The following is a 22,165-nucleotide window of genomic DNA, read 5'->3' on the forward strand; positions in this document are numbered from 1 at the left end:
AGTTAATCGTGATTTTAAGTGCAGCCCAATTAATAAGAGCCAAAATTCAATAAGCATTTATTTTTTTTAAAGATTTTATTTATTTATTTGACAGGGAGAGAGAGAGAGAGAGAGAGATCACAAGTGGGGGGGGGGCGGTGCAGAGGGAGAGGGAAAAGCAGGCTCCCGGCGGAGCAGGGAGCCCAATGCGGGGCTCAATCCCAGGACCCCGGGATCATGACCTGAGCCAAAGGCAGATGCTTCACCGACTGAGCCCCCCAGGCATCCCTCAGGTTCAGTTTTTAAACTCTCATTTCATAGATGAGGAATTCGCTTCATGGGCAGTTAATGGCCAGCCCAAGGTCACATAGCAGGGCCTGTGGCCAGGATTCCAAGTATTCTGCTTCCGGAGCCTGCACTCCTAGCCAGGAGGCAATGCCTGCCTCATAGGACTGGGACGCTCTCTTAGGCATTATGGTCAACACGCGTGAGCCTGGTGCATCCTCCACACCCCATCGCTGTGACTTCTTCAAGGTGCAGATCTGGTCACAACACTGGTGTAACTTCTGGTGATTTCTCATTGACTACAGGACAAAGTGCAAATCTTGAAGATGGCCCCAAAGGCTTCGCTTCCATCATCTGCCTCTCCGTCCGCACTGTCTGCTACCAGCCCCTGCCTAGCCATGTGCCTTGCAGGTCCCCAGTGAGCCTGTGCTATCTGATGCTTCCGGGCCGTTAGACTCCCTGACCTTTTCCTTCCACCTCTTCTTACCTCGTAAGCCCGCGTACGTTCTTCAGGACCTCTCTCAAACATTTCTGGACCCTGCCCTGACATAAATAGCCTCTCCTCGGCTACCAGTACATAGATTGATCAAAATAAAAATAGCAGTCTTTTGTTTTGTTTTGTTTTTAGCTCTCACAGGCTAGGCACACAGTGCTATGCATTTTACGTGTTTGGTGGGTAGAAATCTTGAGCCACAAACACAATTATGGAAGAATGTAACTGCTTCTTTTTTAGAAATGGACTGTCATTTCTGTTTTGAGACCTCATTCAGCAGAGACAGAAACTTACTATCAGCCAATTCCCAGTATCCTCCGGCTCCTGAGGTTGTAGCAGCTGAGCTGCGAGGGCCTTAGGCAGAGGCGGGGTGCGTGTGCCACGGGGATTCCGAGTGAAGTGGCACCTGTGGACTTCATGTCACCATCTCCCCGTGCTGGTGTCTGATGGGTCTGCTTACCATCCAAGCCGGGAGGGTGCTATCTGCAGCCTCCTCGGATCCGTCCGGTGTCTATGCCATCTTGGCTTTACCGGAAACATTCTGCCTCTCCTGGACCACCCTGGGTTGGGAGGATTGGTGGAAGGCGGGAAGCTCTCTCCTGCCTAGGTATACCACATAGACATTTCTCTGACTCCTACTCCTTACCGAGTTCCCAACAACTCTGGGACGAAGCCCGTTCTCCAGACTCTTGCTTGGGGGCCCACATACTTTCTGCTCTCAAATCCCTAAGCCTATCTGGAGCTTCCAGCTTGCCCCCATGTAGGACTCAGAGTTGCCCTAGCTTCTAACTCCCCTCCACTTCTCTCTGACTCACTTTGCCCTTCTTTGTTAGTCCTAGAAAGCTGTAGTGTCTGTTGTGGAGGAAACATTGGTTCTGACTGAGTATCCTCCCAAGTCTTAAGACTTGTGCCTGGATTCCTTTGTTCTCTGAGTTCTGCTGACTCATCCTTTCTTTGGTCAATGAACGGCACCCAGTGGGAGGAAAGACAGGCCCGTGAGGAGATTCAATAGAAAGAATAAAAATAGTTACTATTCACTGTTACTCCTGCACCCACCAGACACACGCTCAATAATTATCTCATGTTGTCTTCCCAAAAACCTATGGGAGGAGATTTCTTTCCCTGCAGTCCTACTGCCCAGGAATGGTTTAGTATTTCAATATGGACATCTTTTCTTTCTTTCCTTTTTTTTTTTTTTAAAGATTTTACTTATTTAATTTGTCAGAGAGAAAGCGAGAGAGCACAAGAATGGGGAGCGGCAGAGCGAAAGGGAGAAGCAGGCTCCCTGCTGATCAGGGAGCCCCATGTGCGACCCGATCCCAGGACCCCGGGATCATGACCTGAGCCAAAGGCAGACGCTCAACCGACTGAGCCACCCAGGCACCCCCAGATGTAATTATTCTTACTTAGAGGAAAAACTAAGGCTTAGGAAGATCAATTAACCTTGCACACAGCTAGGAAGCTCTTGACTCCAGTCCATACTCTTGATCACCACACTCTACTATTCTTATCATGTGGTACTGAAATAATTTCTTTCGATGTTTGAGTTTCTGATGAGCACTGTGACGTCAAGGCTAGGACCTCATCTGACTTGATATCCCCAAAGCCTGGCACTTAGCAGGTACTCAGCAGGTGGTATTTGAATTGAAATGGGTCAAGGAGAGAGAAAGGAAGGGAAGGAGAAGGGGGGAGAAAAGGTCAATGGGAAAATCTTATCTTAGGCTATTCTAAAACTTCCTGAGTAATATTCTGTCAATCAAAATCTAAGCAGAATTGCTGGTATTATCTAAATCATGCCCAGAATAGGACTCTCCTTACATGATACTCTCAGAGTATTAAAGACATGGAAATTATTTCCTGGTGTCCAGAAAAGAAATGGGTGTAATGTCATTGGTGACAGCAATAACAAGTGAGGAGTACACGCATATATGAGCAGTGCAGCCAGAACTCGTGATAGTTGTCATCAGCCAATGCAAGCCTGGTTGACATTTCTTTACCTTCAAGACATTGTCATCCAAGATGCTGGTGGTGTATAAATCTGATAACTTCTAGAATTTCACTCCTTTCTATTAAATTTTCATCTGAAAACTCTTGTTATCCCACATTACATAAATCCCTGTGATAACAGATATTTATTAGACAATGCATCTAGGTGAAGGGTAAATGCTGTAGGCTGTGACATGCCCAATTTACCACCAAAGGCAGCTTAGCTGAATCATTTTCCTTCTTCTTCATGACTGTAGATCTACAGTGGGCCTTATTTTTACAATTTTTATTATTTGATGTTATTGGGGCACCTGGCTGGCTCAGTCAGCAAAGGGTGCAACTCTTGACTTGGGGGTTGTTGAGTTGGGACCCCATGTTGGGGGTAGAGTTTACTTAAAAAAGAAAAGTTATTATCTGCTATGATAACAAATACTATAACACAATAAAAGTAAAATAATAAGGTCAACATTTTCCCATGCCACGTCTTTCAGGTAACTTCCGTTAACAGCCTGGTGTATGTTCTTCCTTATGTGCTTAACATACGTGTTCAAGCACATCTTCATGGTTATAGGAGTCTGATGTTCCTTTCTCTCTTCTCCCTCCTGCCCTGCCATCAAGCTCGTCTTTGACCCTGTAGCTGTCATTTCTCCTTCTTCCCCTCTTCCCTTCTGTCTTTCTTCTCCCTCTCCAGTTTTCGTCTTCCACCTTTTCCTCCCTCGTTCCCTATTAGCCTTGCAATACCCAGACTCTCGGGAAATTGAGTTTTCACCCCAAGGTGTGACAGCTCCATCTAAGCTTTGGAGATGGACTTTATTCCTTGGGTTGCCTTGCAGTCTTAACAAGGCGTGAGAAAGTGAGAGGCAAGCATGGGAAGAAATCAAAGACTCAGTTGATCACCGTTAGCTTACTTGGCTGAAATATTTAAGAACTCAGGGTGCTTTTGTAATTATCGAAATTTTTATTGTAAACATTTAATTCAAAGAGTAACTTATACTTACTGTTTTAAAAAATGTCCACACTCTATAGAGGTGTTTAAAAGCAAAAGGTAAATTTATGTTTATCCCCCGAGATTCCTCTCCCTGCAGTCCTACTGCCCAGGAATGGTTTAGTATTTCCTTTCAGATGTTTTTCTAAACTTGTGTAAAACATACTAAACGTTGTATATAATTTGACTTAACTATATGGACATCTCTGGGTACTACCTATAGGTCTGACTCTTTCCTTGTCCATGCTGCATTATATACTTCAGAATTCATCTAACCATTTCCAATATGAGCACTTAGTTGCTTCCAATTTCCAGGATGCAATCCTAATCTTTCCCAAGAGAATGCTGTCCATCCTTGTCTCCTTGGTGACCTGAGGCTGCTGACATGAGTGACTCTTCCTTCATCAGTGACCCCCACAACTGAAAATGTCCTTTGTCTCCTACATGTCCATGAAGCGGTCCCTTTGAGGCTCATCTGTTAGTTTTGTTGTTCTCTTCTTCTTTTGGCTTCCATTTAGACCTATGCAGGTTTGATGCGGGATCCCGGATCTGCCCCCCGGAGCCATGCACACTGCCATGCAACTGTAGCGGCCCACATAATGAGTGCACTTTCACCGACCCAGTCCAGCCTTCTCTTTTCCTTGGATTCTGACCTCTGTAAGACACTAAGTAGCTTTCCAGGTGACAGGTTGCATAAAGGCCTTTACTTGAGACCCTAGTCCTAGGGTCCCAAAGAACAGAAACCACAGAAGCGCCCTTGTCAATAACAGCCAGCTGCGAGCAGGAGATTATGCCTTAAATAAGGAGAGGGGGTGAGAAAGCTGTTAGCTCAGCAGACTTGGGGGCTCGCCATTTGCAGGAAAGGACTGTGACGGAGGGAAGAGGTAGGTGGCTGAGAAGACAAGGAACTGAGAGGCTGAAAGATCTTACAGGATTTTCCCTCCCATATTACAATCACCACTTCATGAAATAAATTACTTCTCAGGGTTGGCGTTGTCTTAAATGCACTTCCTTATTTTAAATTTCCATTTTAACATCTTATTCACTAGGATGGTTGTTTACTTGTTTTTCACATGGCGAGTGGTTCAAAAAAATTAAAATATTTATTAAAGTGAATATTACATTAGAAATTACGTCCACATTATACCTAACTACCTATTTGAGAAGGAAGCACCCCAAACATTCTCCTAATATTTTCTCTCTGAAGCAAGATCCATGTTTCTTTTTTTTTTTTCTTTCGGGTTTTCCACAGTCCATTTTATTTTTTGTTCGTTTGTTTCAAATTTTTATTTGATTTCTAATTAGTTAACATCTAGTGTAATACAGGTTTCAGGAGTGAAATTTAGTGATTCATCACTTACCTATAACACCCAGTGCTCATCACAAGCAGTGCCCTCCTTAATGCCCATCCCCTATCTAGACCATCCCCCACCCACCTCCCCTCCAGCAACCCTCAGTTTGTTCTCTGTAGTTAAGTGTCTTCTGGTTTGCTTACAAGAACCCAAGTTTCAAGTGTACACTTTCCTATTGGTGAGTTTTTTGTATTGACCATTAAATAGTCCCTAGAACTGACTTTCAATATTCAACAGATATTGACCTTGTCTTTCTAAGGTGTCACAGCCAAAAGAAAAGTATAGATGAACCAGGGAACTTATTGCGTGGCAGTGACAAGAGCAAATTGAAATTCTTCTTCTTCTTCTTTATTATTATTATTTAGCAAAGACTCTTATGATTCAAATATAGTTTTCACATTAAAACTTTATTTGGAATTATAGAAAGAATGCCATGCAGAATTGGTAAGAAGTAATAGTTGATTATTTCTAAGTTAAATTTAATTTTTTTTTAAAAGTAGGCTCCCTGCCCATCATGGAGCCCAACATGGGGCTTGAACTCATGACCCTGGTATCAAGACCCGAGCTGAGATCATGAGTCAGATGTTTTACTGACTGAGCCACCCAGGTGACCTTACATGAAATTTAATTTAATAGTTTAAAGTACAAAGTATATTTCAAAACTATACTACTATAATATAGAAAAGAAGCTAAATTTGTGGAAAAAAAATAAATTCAGAACCCCAATCACATATATATAGTTTCTTTAAAGGTATGATTGATTAAATGTATTAGACTAATTGAAATTAAATAATTCAAAGAATAATTGCTGAATTTGGAATTTGGAGATAAGATGGAAATAACTCTAAATTTCTTAAGCTTTTTGTTTGAAAAAGATACTCTTTCTCAAGGGTTTCTCCTTACTAATAAGACCTGACAATTGTACGGGACAAACAAACTTCCAAGTGTATATACAGTATGAATCAATCCATTTGGAGTTGGCATAGTCAATCTGATGTGATTTTAAATATTTTTAGCTTAGCCTATTTATCTCATACTGAAATTTGGACTTAGAGGTTGAAATATTTAAGAGAAATGGGAGGAAATGATTTGGACTGTGAAAGCACTAAGTGCCTGGACATGCCACCACGGCCAGGCATCCTATCACCACCCCTGTTTCTGACTCATGACTCCTCTGCCATCACCACCTTGGTGGACCTTCTGCATGTCACTCTGGTGTGTCTCTAAGCATCTGCCTTCAGCTCAGGTCATGATCCCAAGGTCCTGGGATCGAGCCCAGCATGGGGCTCCTTGCTCAGCGGGGGAGTCTGCTTCTCCTTCTCCCTGCCACTCCCCCTGCTTGTGCTCTCTCTCTGATGAATAAATAAATAAAATCCTTAAAAAAAAAAAGATCTTAGCATTTTTTAAAAGCTTTCTTTCTTGATCAATATATCTGTTTTAATCTTTTAAAAAAATGCTTTGGATACTAGTGTGAAAGCACCATTTCTGGGTACAGTCTTTTTTTTTTTTTTTAAGTAGGCTCCATGTGAGGGGCTTGAACTCACCACACTGAGACCAAGACCTAAGCTGATTTCAAGAGTCAGATGCTTAACTCACTGAGGCACCCATGGTCCCCCGGAGTACAGTTTTAATAGGAACTGAAAGACAGCATGACTTTACAGAGATCATCTTTAATAATCGTCTTGGAGTTAATTCATACCTATACTTGATACGTGTAACTATTCCACGGTCATTTATCAGTTCTGCTTTGTGAAGGAGGGACAGACCAACCATTCTGCAGAGAACTGAGGTGCCAGGTGAGGGAACTTGCCCCTCGCTTGTGCAGAGAGACGTTAGTGACATTTCATGTTGCTACAGAGGTTTCTTCATTTCCAGGCTCAGCTTTGATCCCATGAGACAGGTTGTTTTCCTTTCATCTTCAAATATCTGACAATGCCTCTAAGTTACAGATACAAGTCAAAAGGATTTTTCCAGAATCTGTGGTACAGTGGAAGCCCAGGGATTTCTCATCATAGTGATGGATTTCACTGGTATAATATAGGCTGTGTGGGAGGTAAGATTTGGACCCAAAGTATGTTTTTAATCACCAATTTAAAGTGATATTTCATACAGGAATAGAAGGATCTGTTCCACCGTTATGAGATTTCACTTGACCCTGAGCACTCACGAAACAAAAAGCAGCTGCAGGACTGGTCTTATCTATTCTGCCCACAGAGCTCCTGCCTGTGTCTTCCAGCTAATGCTTCTTATTTCCTCAACATGGTGGCAGAGGCAATGTGCTGGCTATACTGAAGGGCTGACCACTTATTTAAAGCTGAAGTTGTGAACATCACCTTCATCCAAAACTACATTTCCACAGGGCTTCCAACCCGCAGCAACGTGTGTGTGGGTACCCCATTGATTATGTGACAAGTGTATATGTGTTTGTGCATGTTTGTAATACCATATTGAAGACAACATCCAGTTTGAAGGGGGATAGTACCTTTTTGGAGGTGGGAAGGAAGCCTGTCCTTAAAGGTTTCAGTAGAGATTTATTCTGTGGATGCTGTGGTGGCTAAAGCTTCTGCGTTTGGCCAGGTTATAACAAAGAGTACGGCCAAGTAAAGACAAATGGTTTCAACTCTCCCGGAACTCAGGCTTCTAGTTCCTACCTAATTAGGCATTCTGGTCTCTGTGTCTGTATATATATTTACTGCCTTAAATATAGAACCTGAAATTTTAACAACAGGGATTCCGCTTGAGTGAGAAGAAATAAAACCAATCTCAGACCTTTGTTATCTTAATCTCTGGCGATGACATGTGAGAGCAATTAAGAAAGGTACTCTAAGAAAAAAAAAATCTTACCTCCATTGAAAGAGGCTGGAAGAGCCTCTGAAGAAAGATGAAACTAAAAACACCATACCTTCCTTGGGGAAAAATGAAGTGGGGGGGGAATCGGAGGGGGAGACGAACCATGAGAGACGATGGACTCTGAGAAACAAACTGGGGGTTCTAGAGGGGAGGGGGGTGGGGGATGGGTTAGCCTGGTGATGGGTATTAAGGAGGGCACGTTCTGCATGGAGCACTGGGTGTTATAGGCAAACAGTGAATCGTGGAACACTACATCAAAAACTAATGATGTAATGTATGGTGATTAACATAATAAAATAAAGAAAAGGGAAAAAAAAGCACCATACCTTCCTTAAGAATATTAACTGGGCAGCTAGATCACAAATGCAAAAACAAATGCAAACGTGTACATTGTCTAAGACCCAAACGTTCACAAAGCTGAATCCAAGCTCCCGAGAGATAATAGCCCTAACCACTGAAATAATCACCTGCCTCTCCTCTAGAGATGATGCTCATGGAAACAAAAAAGGGCTGGGAAGGGAGATTTCAACAGCATTAGCCGATCAGCAACAACCTGGATCTCTCCAGTTGACTTATACTGAAAAAAGGACATACGGAGAAAAAGATGGTTATTTTCCTTGTAATGTGAGCTTTTTTTCTCCCCCCCAAGCTGTGAACTTTTTACCTTTCCTTCATTCATGCATCATTTGGTCAATTACTAACTATATGGGCCCTGAAAAGCGAGCGCGGGCTTCTTAAAATTGGGATTTTGTTCTTGGATTCCGTTTCATTTCAAAATGGGGCGGGGTGGGGAAGGTAAACCACCTTTCCGACTGTGAGCTGAGAAAGGGGAGACCGGGAGCATGTGCGCCGGTCCCCTTAATACCACGAGGACCGGACGACTTGGCCTGCGGAGGGGCGAGAAGAGCCCGACTCTTCACTCCCAGAATCCGTTTTCAAACCTTGGGGAGCCTTCTCTGCCATTGAAATGCAAATCCCGTCCTGAGCGCCCGGGCCAATCCGGGAGGCTTCCTGTGGGATTACCTGGTGGCAAGCGCCGAGCGAGCGCGGCCCCTCGGACGCGGCCCCCGCGGCCGGGAGGCGTGGTCGTCGGGCGCCCCCGCACCCTCCGGGGCCCGGGCGCCGGGATTGGGGCCCCTGGAACCGCACGGCCCGGAGCCGCCGCGCCGCAGCCGCAGTAGCCCGGGCGCGGCGGCGCAGGGCGCGGCCGCGCCGCCCATTGTTGAGCGCGGCCGATACCCCCGGCGATGCCCTGCGCCGCCTCTTCGGAGCCGCGGCGAGGTTTGAACTTGGCGTCGGCCTGGAGTCCTGCGCGGCGCGGGAGGCGGCGGCGGCCCGGCGAGCCGCGGTGGTGAGTGCGGTGCTCCGGTCCGCTCCCTCTGGCCCGCGGCCGGCGAGGTCGGGGCGCACTGCTGGCCTTGAAGCGGGGCGGGGGGGCGGGTGCCTCGCAGTCTGCTTTCTAGAGGGTGTTTATTTCTGTCCGTTCGGCGACTGTGGAAAGCCCTGTGAGGATCGGTCCCGCCAGGTGGGGGGTAGGTGGCGCGCTCCGAGGTCTCCTGACACTCCCAGGCCTTGGCTTTTTTTTTTTTTTTAAGGAAGCAGTAACTGCCACTCCAAGAGGAAAATAATTGCAGATTATTGACAGCATGAAAACTTTTCAGAAGAAATGATCTGTGAAATATTTTAATTTTGATAAATTGCTCCGCATGAGGGCCCCTGCTGAGTTTAGAACGACTTGCCTTTCGTAATTTTACTGGATTGGTTTCTGTAGGAAAGGTCCCAAATGTGTTTTGAGGGACACGCCTACTCCCCCCACACCTGTCCCAAATCTTAGGGCAGTTTTTCTTTTTTTAAAGGTGTGCTCTACGGTCCTGTAGCAGAAATTAAATAATGAAAATGAAATTATACCTGACATTTGTTCTACTCTGAATTGCCCGAGGGATAAAAGTGCTTTGCCAAAGGGCGTGGGAGGACTTATAAAATTTCAATACAGGGAGCATCCTGGGGTGGGCGTGGGGATGGGGGTGGGCTACCTCTGTCTCTTTCTCTCCCTGATGTATTTTGGCATTTTTTTTTTCTTTTTAATCATAGTGTTGTGGTGAACCTCTGTGCACGGAGGCTTTGGGGTTGGGCATGAAGGAGCACCCGCATGCGTATAATCTCCATGGAGAGATTGCCGTGAGCTATCAGGGTGCTACAGGAAATCTTAGCACAAAGGCTCCTAAAGATTGTTCTGGGCGTTTTCTCTTTCTAATTACTTACTATTTAAAGGCTCGTTATCATTTCCAATTAAAAGCGTATAGCTAAATCCCACCCACAATTTCACCAGAAGTTGGTTTACATTTTAATTAATTTTGATGGGTCTTTTTGTCTTAAATTTTTTTTCTGATTATGAAAGTATTACATGATCATTTGCAGAAAAGGTGGACTATACAGAACTGAGAAAGAAGTAAACGGCTATTCATAACAATAACATTTATATTGTATGTTAAGGCCTAGTTTTTCATGGACGCCTAGTCATTTGAAAACTTTGCAGCTATGGACATTTTTTTAATTGCTAATGAATTTGGTTTAGGGACTAAAACTAGGAAACGTCAAGGAAATAAACTTGTATTTTAAAAAAGGTTCTAACCAACAATACCTTCTCCACATGGTTCATGGAACAGAATTTACTGTGGCAGTTTCTCTTGAATCAACTTCCCACATCTGCTCCTGACAAATGGTTTCTGTTTGTGTAGCCTGTTTTGTAAATACATCTCTCTACCATTAAGGCAAAGAGCCCAAACACATCCCTTACCAGTGCTTGTAGCTAGCTAGGCTCACAGAGTTAATATTTTTATTGGTTTCTACATCAGAACTTCTTCACTGTATGCTTGATAAAACCCTGGAGAAGGTTACCAAGGGATGTTGTGGAGAATTTACTTCCCTGGAGGTTTTAAGAATAGGATAAACATCCATCTGCTCTCAGTGCAGCGCTGTCTGGTTAAAGGAAGACTGGGTCACCTCTCCAGACCCCAAACCGAGGAAGTCTAAATATATTTCAGTCTTCAGTAACCTGGGACCAAAGGGTATAAAGATTCCCCGCAAAGCACCTGAGCCCACTGAAGCCCTGTTTTGATTTATGTAAAACAAAGGTCCTCCTTTGGTAAGAAAGATTTATAATTATCCCTAGGCCTTGTCAGTTCCTTTCTGTTTATGGACAGAAAATCAACAATGATATAATTACTTTCTAAGAAGTTGTAGGTTGAATATAGTGTAAGTTGTGTGATTTAAAGTAAATGAATGGATTGATTGAGTCACAGGAATTACAAGTTCTGCCTCAGCTGGGGAGGGGTATATGCGTCATAAGCCTCTGAAGGGTGGTGTCCCTGAGAGCTCTCTCCACTCTGGATCCAACTTTCTTTTCAGTATCCCATTTTGTGTGTTAAATCTGAGTACGTTTTTACATCAACATTACATTTGACTTTCTTTCCTCAAAATGTATTCTTGTGTGGCACTTTTGCCCAAAGGGCGTATTCCTGTAGCTTCTGTGGGAGGCTGCTCCCCTGGGCTGGCAGGGCTGCCCTTTTGCTGGTTTCTTTCAGAAGGTCCGGATTTCACGGGCTGCTGCTTTCCCTACCCCCTGTTCGACAGAAGTATCCTGTAATTCTAACCACTGTGTGACCTCAATTGCAGTGACACCTTCCTCCTTTTTCCAAAATGTCGCTTGATCAGGAGCAGCCACCACGCTTTCTCCCCAAGGGGTCACTGGGAAGGGTTCACTTTCTAGGAAAGATCCTGTCGAAAAGAAAATGGGGACATCAAGAGTCTCCCGGCTGGGCGGTTTTTCACTTTGCTTGAGTGAGCACTGCCTCCCCTTCACACCCGTCAGCTTGTCATATTTCTCCATGCATGCCAAGCATGTTTTCTTATGCTATAGTAACGCCCAAAGAAGGAACAGGAGTAGAACAATGGTCTTTCATTTGTTCAGCAAACATTTACTATGTGGGAGGCAGCCCAGGATATGGAGATGGGTTCTTTGCCCTCAGGGAACTTGTCCTATAAGAGGAGAAATCAAATGTTAATAAGCTAGTGCCATTCTGAGGGAGTATAGGGGTTAAGCACTTAGGTTTATTATAAGTTAAACATATACCAACCCTATGACCCACCATTCCCCTGCCTCGCTGTTTACCCAAGATAGATGAAAACAAATGTCCACAAAAAGACTTGTACAGAATGTTCATAGCAACTTTATTGATAATTGCCAACAACTGGAAACAACCCTGTGTCCATCAACAAGAAAATGGACGCACTGTGGTACATCCATACAATGGAATACTACTCAGCAGTCAAAAGGAATGAACTCCTGATGTAAACAACCAGCTAGATGAATCTCAGAACCATTATATCAAGCCAGACACAGAAGAATTCATAAGCAATTCTATTTAAGAAGTACTAGAACAGGCAGAATTAATCTATGATAGAGAAGTTAGTGGTTGCCTCTGGGGGGGGTGGTGGAGGGATTGATTGGAAAGACTTAAGAGGTTTTTCTGGAGCAATGGAAAGGTTCTAGGTCTTGTTTTGAGTGATAGTTGCAGAGTTCTACACAATTATCAAGCCCCATCAAACTGAACACTTAGGACCTATGCATTTTATTGTATGCAAAGCATTAGTTCCATTAGAAGAAGAAAAGCATAGGTTCTAGAGCTAGACAAGGGTACACATCCCATCTCTGTCTCTCGGTATATATCGCCTTGGGGAAATGATTAATAAATGCCTGTGAACCCGAAAGCATTGGACAGTAATGAAGCATCTTCATAGAGTCGTTGTGTGGACTGAGTTTGATAATGAAAGTACTTAGCTTAGTAAGGACTGAATAAGTGTCGGCTAATAATCCCATGCACTGTGAGAAATATAAATGTGGTTTTGGTGTTGATAAAATTATTTGTACTTTTTGTAAAAGCCATCTATCTCATTTACTTAAGATTATGAAGGATCCTGTAACCTATTAACTGATCTCCTTAGCATTATATGTATTTTCTTTTTAGTAAGTTCTTTCTTTGAGGTTGCAGGGAATTTAAAGTTCTTGCCTACAGCCTACCTTTTCAAAATACCAGTGGGGCTTTTCGTTGCCAGCAGAGGTAAAAAAAGAGAGGAAATACCCACTAGGCAAACCCCAATGTTTTTGAGGACTGATTTAATGAAATTTGTTGAAGCCGAACGACCAGAGCACGCTTACAGCTTTCTCTGGGAATCCAGGCGAAAAGGTTACATTTTACACCCTCTTTCTAAAGATGTAGGTAGGTGGACAAAAACTCTTGAACTCTGTATCAAATTGATACTGTGTTTTGTTTTAAAGGGGCAAACTAACTTGAATTTTCAATAGGATACCTTGGACAGAGTGGTAAATATAATAGTTTACTTAATCCATTAAGCTTCAATTATTTAAGTTCAACAAAGTGCTTAGGAAAGACTTTATTTACTTTGCCAACTCCAACAGAGGCATTTTGTTGTTGGGTTGGTGTAATTCATTCAGTAAACATTTATCACACATTTACTGAGAACATATTAGCCCTGGGAATTCAATCATGACTGATAAGATGTTTTACACTCACGGGTTCATGGACGCCCTGACTGTAAGTGTGAATGTGTATCCATTTCTCTAGGAACTTTTTTCAGAGCAGAGGGCTCTGTCTTAGGCTAGTCTTGTTGGTTTTTTTGGTTTGTTTTTGTTTTGTTTTGTTTTAAGCCTCTTGAGAAGGTTTAAATCCTGGTTTTGTTTGTTGTGTTTCTGTTTTTTGCCATTGGTACTGTTTTCTTAAACATCAGAGTTACTCACGAAGGTTTTCTCTTATTATCTTCCTAAGAATAAGAACAACAAAATGTTCTTCTATAAAAAGGCAGTTCAGTATAGTGAAAAGGTCTTAGGCTGTGGAGACCGAGCACCCCACATCTGAATCTGAGCTCTGCTACCTGCCAGTGGTTTGGGGCTTAATATCTTCAAGCCTCAGTTCCCTTACCTGTAGAAGGGTGAGTGATAACACCTTGAAAGAGGTATTACTACTATCAGATTGAGGCCATTCTAACCATTAAATGACACAACACATGTAAAGGTAAATAGCCCGGCACCTGGTGGGTGTTAATTTCTGTACTGAGTACTTTCTGCTCAGAGGGAAGCACTGCCTGAGAGTCTTCTTGTATCTTCTTCACACTCCTGTGAGGTAGACACTCTTGTTACCCCCCTTTAGAGGTGAGAAAACCCCAAACCCAAGAGATGAAATAGTTTGCTGAGGGCATGGAGCTGCCAGGGTTGGAACTCCACAGGATCCTGCCGCTCAACTGATGAGTCTCGTAGTGGAGGTTACTTGCTTTTCCCTTTTAGGTAAAATTATTTTTAAGATTTAATTACTGCAGTAAGACTGAAAAACAAACTGAGGGTTCTAGAGGGGAGGGGGTGAGGGGATGGGTTAGCCTGGTGATGGGTATTCAAGAGGGCACGTTCTGCGTGGAACACTGGGTGTTATGCACAAACAATGAATCATGGAACACTGCATCAAAAACTAATGATGTAATATATGGTGATTAACATAACAATAAAAAATTACTGCAGTAAGTGGCGCTAGCACCAACATTATAGGATGCACGCAAGTGAACGCTGGTGATGGAGGATTTGGTTGACCATGGGCGGGTGGGGGGGGTTGGTAATGAACGTGTCAGATTCTTTTCCCAGGCCCTCAAAAGTCTGCCTGTCAGTGGCCCTCTCTGAGTCCCGTCCTTCACCCTCCTACCACCCCAATGGCTCCAACTAAGAAGTCAATCCAGGAACAAAGACAGGTGGAGAGCTAGGCCACCTGTTAGAATTTGGCCCAGATTTTGTGAAGCCCTTGTAGGGATTGACATAGATGTGGTACTACCTTGGTCTCCAAAAGCAAGGCCAGGTGAAAGGTGGTGTCCAGAGCCCTGTCACAGTAAGAGGGGAAAGTAAACTGACCTGGGGTATTTGTATTCCCTATTTCCATTGGCATTTCCTCAGTAGATTCTGGAGAACCCTGAGCTAGACTTTAAAAATGAATGAATGTCAAGTGTACATTGAGAACCCTACTGATTTAATGAAGGCTTAGGTCACAATGGCCAATTAAAATAATGTGTGGAGGGGCGCCTGGGTGCCTCAGTCGGTTGCACGTCCAGCTCTTGGTTTTGGCTCCCGTCATAGTCTCATGGGTCGTGGGATCAAGCCCTGCATCAGGCTCTGCACTCAGCAGGGAGTCTGCTTGAGGGGTTCTCTCCCTCTGCCCCTCTCTAAGACGGGTAAATAAATCTTAAAAAAAAAAAAAATGGAGGCCTAGGGGGAGCATGTAGTTAAATAAATTATAGATACGATTTCCTGTTTAGAGAAGAGCCTTTGCACTAGGTCTACCCCACCCGCTGCTTCCGTAAGGTCCTCGTCTTGTTGTGCAAGACGCTCTGTGCTAGCCTTCTTATCATCCAGGCCTCTCCTTGGCAGTGCAGCTCAACAGCCAGAATCTCAGGACTTTTTCCTCAACTACCCAAACGGGCCCCGTCTCCTTACAGACCCACCAGAGAAGCTCCCCAGCCAGCAGGGGAAGTCCCACCCGAGGCAATGGGCTGCCGCTCGGGGCCGTGGGGGAGGGGCCCCATTAGGAAGTGTTACTTGCAGCCCTGTATGTGAAGGAATGCCGTTGTGTACCAGCTCCGTCCGCCCACGTGAGCCACATTATCACAGGGCAACCTTCCTGAGAGATGAAACTGCTCTCTGAAGGGGAAAAAAGAAACCGGGAGGAAAACCCTGCAAGGATCTTGGCTCTCTGGCTGTCCCTGAGCCTTTAAAGCTGCTCTGCTATGTACGAGCTCCACTTCCTTGTCTTTGAGTCTGACTCACAATAGATGTGCATGGCTCAAGTGAGGAGAACCAGACCGGCACTTAAGTCCCTCTCTGCCTCTTCACCATTGCCTCCAGCCTCTGCCCCTCAACTTTAAGCCCTTTGTGTCGGTTCCCATGGTTACCTCTTCACACACCCCCCCCCAGCAGCTGGAATACCACAGTGAGTCGAGGCTGCCTCCCCTCCTGAGCCAGGTCTGGCTGGGCTGAGGCCACCGCTCTGTGGCTGGATTCATGACATGGGTTCACAGTCCGGTACCTTCTCTTTGTCATGGGTTCTGTACCTTTCCCAGGCTTGGCAGGTTGGGGTTGCAGCAGGAGGGGAGGGGGGGTGACATACAGGGTATTTCTTGCCCTAGGCCGGCCTGGCTGCCCCATGACCTGCCACACTCCTGCCTGATGCCATCTCCTTTTGTGTTAATGCTCAGTGGAGGGGAAAGGACCTGCTCTGCCCAGAGAAGAGTGATCCCTCGCTTCCCCACCTGCTCTTGCTTTTAAATACAGACATACCTCATTTTATTGCACTTCGCTTTGTTGCGCTTCATAGGTACTGTGTTTTTTACAAAGTAAGGGTTTGTGGCAACCCCTCAGTGAGCAAGCCTAACAGCACCATTTCCCCAACAGCATTTCCTTACTTCCTGGTACTGTGGCCCATTTTGATATTCTTGCAATATTTCAGACTTTTTTCATTATTATGGTAATCCGTGATTAGTGATTACAACTTGCTCAAAGCTTAGATGATAGCATTTTTAGCGATAAAGTATTTTTTAGAGATTTTATTTATTTGACACACACACACAGAGAGAGAGAGAGAGAGAGAGAGAGAGCGCGCACAGGCAGGGGGAGTGGGAGAAGCAGACTCCCTCCTGAGCAAGGAGGTTAATGAGGGACTCGATCCCAGGACGCTGGGATCATGCCCTGAGCTGGAGGCAGACGCTTAACGACTGAGCCACCCAGGTGCCCCAGTTTGTAGTATTTTTAAATGATGTTTTGAGAATGCTATGCTAAACTCAAGACATAGATTTTGTCAGTGCCACTTTTGTGTTACATGTCAGTGGGTCCAGAATTCCCCTGGAGGGTATAGGGTAGTATTGGGGTGAGTAGGGACATACTGGATTAAAAAAAACCCAAAAACTCTAGACCCTGTTACGCTAATCCTGTAGTAACCAAAGGAAAGGAAAAATGTTGGGGACAAGTAGAAACTCAGCCTGTAGAACCATAGTTACAAACACCTTGAAAAGGTATATTGTAAACCACAATTACCTTTCCACAAATTGCCTGGGGGCGCCTAGTTGGCTCAGTTGGTTAAGCTACTGCCTTTGGCTCAGGTCATGATCCCAGGGTCCTGGGATGGAGCCCCGTGGGCTCCCTGCTCAGCAGGAAGTCTGCTTCTCCCTCTGCCTGCCCCCCCCCCCCCCCCCACCCCCGCTCCTGCGCATGCGCTCTCACATTCTTTCTTCTATCAAATAAAATCTTTAAAAACAACAAACAAAAAACAAATTGTCTGCATTTTGGTACCTTGCCTTCCATTCAGACCTGCTTCCCAAGAATACAACGCAACAGCTGCGGGAAAGCTTGGGAGACAGATAGATTCCTGCTTTGGGTGAGAGCAGAAGTTGGAAACATTTAGGTTTGTGATTCGGAGGCATTTAAATAGCATGGAATGTCTATTATCTACCCTAAACAGCAGAACGAATCTTGCATATTGTGGACACAAATGCAGTTGGCATGAGCTTAAAAAAAGTGCATGTGAGCTTCTTTCTAAGACCCAATAATCCTCTTGGGCAAAGTAAGGATTAGGCCTTCCTCACAAACAAGGAGGGGGGAGGTGAGTTCATTTTTGCTAAGATTCCTCAGCTGATGCCAAATTTAGCAAGGGACCTATTTTCTCTCTTTAGGCAGGTTTAGGACAGGAGCAGCTTATTTTGTAGATGTAGATGGAGAGGGAAACCTTGACTCCCACAGACCACATTGCGACCCCAGGAACCTTCCAGAACCAGAGTCCCTCCATGTCCTCTCGCCTGCAGGAGGGGAGGGGAGGGGTGTCTTGCCCCAGAACCTGGTGCGGGGGGACTCCAGGCACTCAAGAAAGCTGGGCCCAAACTCCTGTTTTTAGGACGGCTGTGCACGTACATTGGCCGAAGCGCCATTTCTGCCCGGTACCTGGGACTCCTCTGATAAGGGTAGGCCCCTGGAAGAGCTCCTCGAGCTAATTCTGACACCCTTGTGCTTGAGGAACTCTTTCTTTCAGACCAGTGGCTGGGTCCTCTGTTCTAGTCTGTGCCCAAGGGGCCTTCCTCACGCGCCATAGTTCTTGTTCTTGTTGCCATGATCCTTCACTCTGGAGTTAAATATTTATTTCTATGCCTCCCCAAAAGCTTTGGACCTTCGCAGTTTTCCTTTTTTAGGGAATTTGAGAGCCCATCATTACACCAACCATCCTGTCACACCCTTTGGGTGACTTCTCTTGTTCCTCTGTCTCCTGTAGACCACTGTGATTGAACGGTAATAGCCGCATCTCATGGTAGTTACCACACGCCAGGCTCTTTTTGTCTCATAGAAGTAGCAAAAAGGTGATGTGGAAGGAATGGCAGGCTCGCATGCCTTAGCATGTGGCAATTCCGAAGAAAAAAGTATTCAAAGCCCAGTGATCCTCGGGGGGCGGTGCAGAGAGGGCGTGGCCTTCAGCCATTTCCTTTTTCTACTTGTTTTATTTCATTTTACTTTTTTTTTTTAATTTTATTTATTTGCGAGAGACAGAGATAGGGACAGAGAAAGAAAGAGAGAGAGTACACGTGGGGAGGAGAGGGAGAAGCAGGCTCCCTGCTGAGCAGGGAGCAGGGTGGGGGGGCTCGATCCCAGGATCCCGGGGTCATGACCTGAGCTGAAGGCAGACGCTTAACCGGCTGAGCCACCCAGGCGCCCCTCATTTTGCTTTCTTTTTCTGATATGAGGATCCTATTTCAAATGATAAGAAAATTCACTGAATTTTGTTGTTAAAGTACAGTATCTGGTGTATACCATGTGCCTAATAAATGTAAGTGTCTGTCCTATTGGTAGGAAGTTAGTATTTATTGCTAGGCTCTAAGTGCTTTTTACACATCAGCTTGTTCGAGCCTCCCAACTACCCTTTGATGCCAGTGCTATTATTACCCTGTTTGGTAGAGGAGGAAACTGAGGCACAAGAGGTTAAGTGATCTGCCAGAGGTCAAACACCTATTAGGTAACAGAGCCTAAGCACGAACAAAAGCAGCTGGTTCCAGACCCACATTAATACAACTTACACAGTCTGCCACTTGTCAGAGCTGATTTAAGGGCAGGCTCTGAGAGTTTGCAGTGAGGGCCGTACCCCCCCAGTGGCGAAGATAACCTCGGTTCAACCGTAGGGCCTTGTATGAGGGCTCTTGGTTTTCTTAAGCCCTCGCTCTGGGCTACCTATGTATGTATAGGCTTCAGTGGGTGGAGGGATTTGAGTCAAAAGTCAATGTGAAGCAGATTCAGTGTTTACTAGGTAGGTTAAAAGATTTGGCCAGTCATTTGGTTTTTTCCCCTACCCACCCTTTTCCAGTCCTGGTGCAAATGTTGACAAAGAAGTCATTGGCTAGGATCTGGAAATGGTTAAGCTTATGGTTTCAAAAATCATCAGAAATACACTGAATGCCAGTGGTGTAAATTGTACATGTGGATCCAGTGGGAGGTTTCAGGGGATACTAAATGAGAAAAAGCAGCAGCAAGAGCAGGAGGTACAAACGGACACAGGTCTGAGCCCTACCTTTCACATCTCTGCATGACTGAAGGGTTACATGGGGCCCTCCTGTAATCAGCAAGTGGCCGAACCAGGGCGGGTGAGCAGAAAGAAGAGGCTTGTAAGTACAAGTCAGTGATATGCCTATGATGGAAAGCACCAGCTAGGGTTCAGGCCTGAGAGAATACAGAGTGAGCTTCCTAGATGGTAACTAGTTATTTAAAAAACAAAAAAGGATGGGGCACCTGGGTGTCTCAGTCGTTAAGATTATCTGCCTTTGGCTCAGGTCATGATCCCAGGGCCCTGGGATCGAGCCCCGCATCGGGCTCCCTGCTCAGCGGGAAGCCTGCTTCTCCCTCTCCCTCTCCCCCTGCTTGTGTTCCCTCTCTCGCTGGGTCTCTCTCTGTCAAATAAATAAATAAAATCTTTAAAAAAAATAAAAGAAAAAAGAGTAAGGGAGGGACAGTGACCCGGAAGGCTAGGTCTAAATATATAGACGTGTATATATACGTATATAGACCAAAAGGCGAGGAACAGTAACAGGAACAGGGGACTTCTAAAGAAAGGGCAGTTTCTTTTTCATAGTGTGAAAAGTATGATAAATAGTCATCAGAAAACGGAGAACAGCTATGTTAGGCTAAGAACAGAGATCTGTACCCAGTGGCATCAGTTCTTAAAATGTTCTTCCAGACCCTGGAGGAGCCGAGAATCCAGGCTCGCTTTCTCCCCTTCCCGGAGACTGAGGGGAGATCCGTGGGAAGCCTCCGGCAATGACACTGCTCCCAGGAGAGAGATGATAATTAGACCAGCTTCATGCGTGATGGACATGGAACGGGACAAGAAAAAGAAACACAGGAAACCAAGAACATGACTTTTAATAAGGCAAATTATGAAAATGAGTACACTCATGCATCCAGCCTAAATCCAAAGGAATTTCTCCAAAGGGCTCTGAGGTCCAACTCAGGGCTGTATAAATGCACTTCTGTCCGCTTAATCTCAAAAAGCATTCTGGCTGCTTCAAAACATAAGGCAGCAAAGCTTCACAGAGCTTTGCCACCTGTTTGTTTGTGGGAAGGCTCAGGCACAGTCCCCCAACACTGGTCCTCTCCACCCCACAAAAGGCCGCTGCTAATGAGATGGACCAAATAGAACCGAATATTATACTTTCACAAAAGAAATTGGCTGACAGTCTTATAGAGAAAACAATGAAAAGAAGAGAGACCCGCCTTCCCCAAAATGTGTATGGTAAATACCTTCAAGAGTTGATGGGCGGAGAACTCCATTCTGGATGCATCCCCCAATTACTCCCTTTATAGTCTCCTATGATCCATTCAGCACATCTCTGCTATGTGCCTACGGTGATCCACTGCACCGTGGTAGGCTCTAGGTGCATGGTGGTTTAAAAAGCAAAACTGAGGGCAAGCCAGCCGTGGGCCCAGACCTCAGTGAGCTTGCTGTTCAGTAGAAGGAACAGACCATGTACACGTGAATGATTCCATGCCGCCATTAGTGCCATGAAGGAAAAGAGCAGGTGCCTGGAGAGAGACTTTGGCCGTAGATGAGGTGGCCTCTGATGTTTGACCCAGGACCAGAAGGCTAAGGAGGAGCCAGCCAAGTGAAGAATTGGGAGGAAGACTGTTCCAGGCAGAGGGAACAGCATGTGTGAAGGTGAAGAGTTCGGTGGGGTGGGGAGCTCAGGGCAGAGAGGGAGGGTGTTGTGGAAGGGAGGACCAGAAGCCAAGTCACTCCGGCCTCAACAACCAAGTGAAGGGACTTGAATTTTGTCCAAAGTGCAGGGAGCAGCTACACAGAGTTTTACTAGAGAATGATATAAGCCGTTTCCATTTTTTAAAAAAGTGTCCCTGGCCTCTGGGTAGATGCTGGATTGAAGGGGGACAGGAGTGGAAGTGGCCAGTGAGGAAGCTGTTCCCTGTTGGGTAAAACACAACAAAAAAGAAGAAACTGCTGGTTCTACAGATAAACCCAGCATGTCCCTCACGTGGTTAACAGTCCATGCTAAGGAGATACGGTTCTTTGCCACTGTACCTCAAGACAAAATAAAACTGTTTAAACTCCATAGAAACCAGGAATCTAAAGGGATCTGGAGGGATCATTTAAAAGACGTGGCTCGGTTCCTTCCAGCTTTCACTCCGGCTTCCCTAGGCATTCCCGTTTTTGTTCAGTTCAAGAGCATCACAAGGAACAGAATGATTGGGAACTTTTTCTTCTAATATTGGCTAAAAGTCAGTTCAGAAATACCAAATGGTAAAGCAGCCAGTGTATATTCAAGAGTGATGAATATTGGGGGTGGTGGGGAAGAGGGTGGAGGAAATAGGAATGTACTCATCGTAGGAAGTAGAAATGTAGGTGGTTGGCCTGGATATCTTGTTTCTTAACTGGAGAAGAGAGATGACATTGGGATTGTGGATCACAGTTATTTTATTTATTTATTTATTTATTTATTTATTTTTAGCCCCTGCTAAACCTTCTTAGGTCTGCTTTGAGTCCTCTTTCATCACTCAATAATTTGTGATCTTGAGACTGGAGAAGAGCAGGAAGCAGTATAAAAGCAGCCCCCCAGAATTTTCATTAGCTTTGCCAGCCAGTTAAG

The 22,165-nt window shown here is 45.0% G+C and overlaps 2 protein-coding genes across 2 annotated transcripts in view; one reads left to right on the forward strand and one right to left on the reverse strand.

The window, feature by feature from the left end:
• SHROOM3 (shroom family member 3) overlaps window positions 1–22,165 on the forward strand; it is a 192,516-nt gene that overhangs the window by 106,665 nt on the left and 63,686 nt on the right.
• On the reverse strand, window positions 105–11,819 carry LOC141372693 (uncharacterized). Its single transcript, XM_073892649.1, has 4 exons — window positions 11,584–11,819; window positions 8,954–9,347; window positions 8,398–8,507; window positions 105–563 (listed from the first exon to the last, which is right to left on the reverse strand). Exons 1-3 carry the CDS (start codon window positions 11,817–11,819, stop codon window positions 8,409–8,411), a joined length of 729 nt encoding a protein of 242 aa, XP_073748750.1. The 3' UTR covers window positions 105–563; window positions 8,398–8,408.

Source organism: Callorhinus ursinus, unplaced genomic scaffold, assembly GCF_003265705.2.
Source record: "Callorhinus ursinus isolate GAN/ISIS: 27379988/994484 unplaced genomic scaffold, GSC_fseal_2.0 scaffold4, whole genome shotgun sequence".
Lineage (NCBI taxonomy): Eukaryota > Metazoa > Chordata > Mammalia > Carnivora > Otariidae > Callorhinus > Callorhinus ursinus.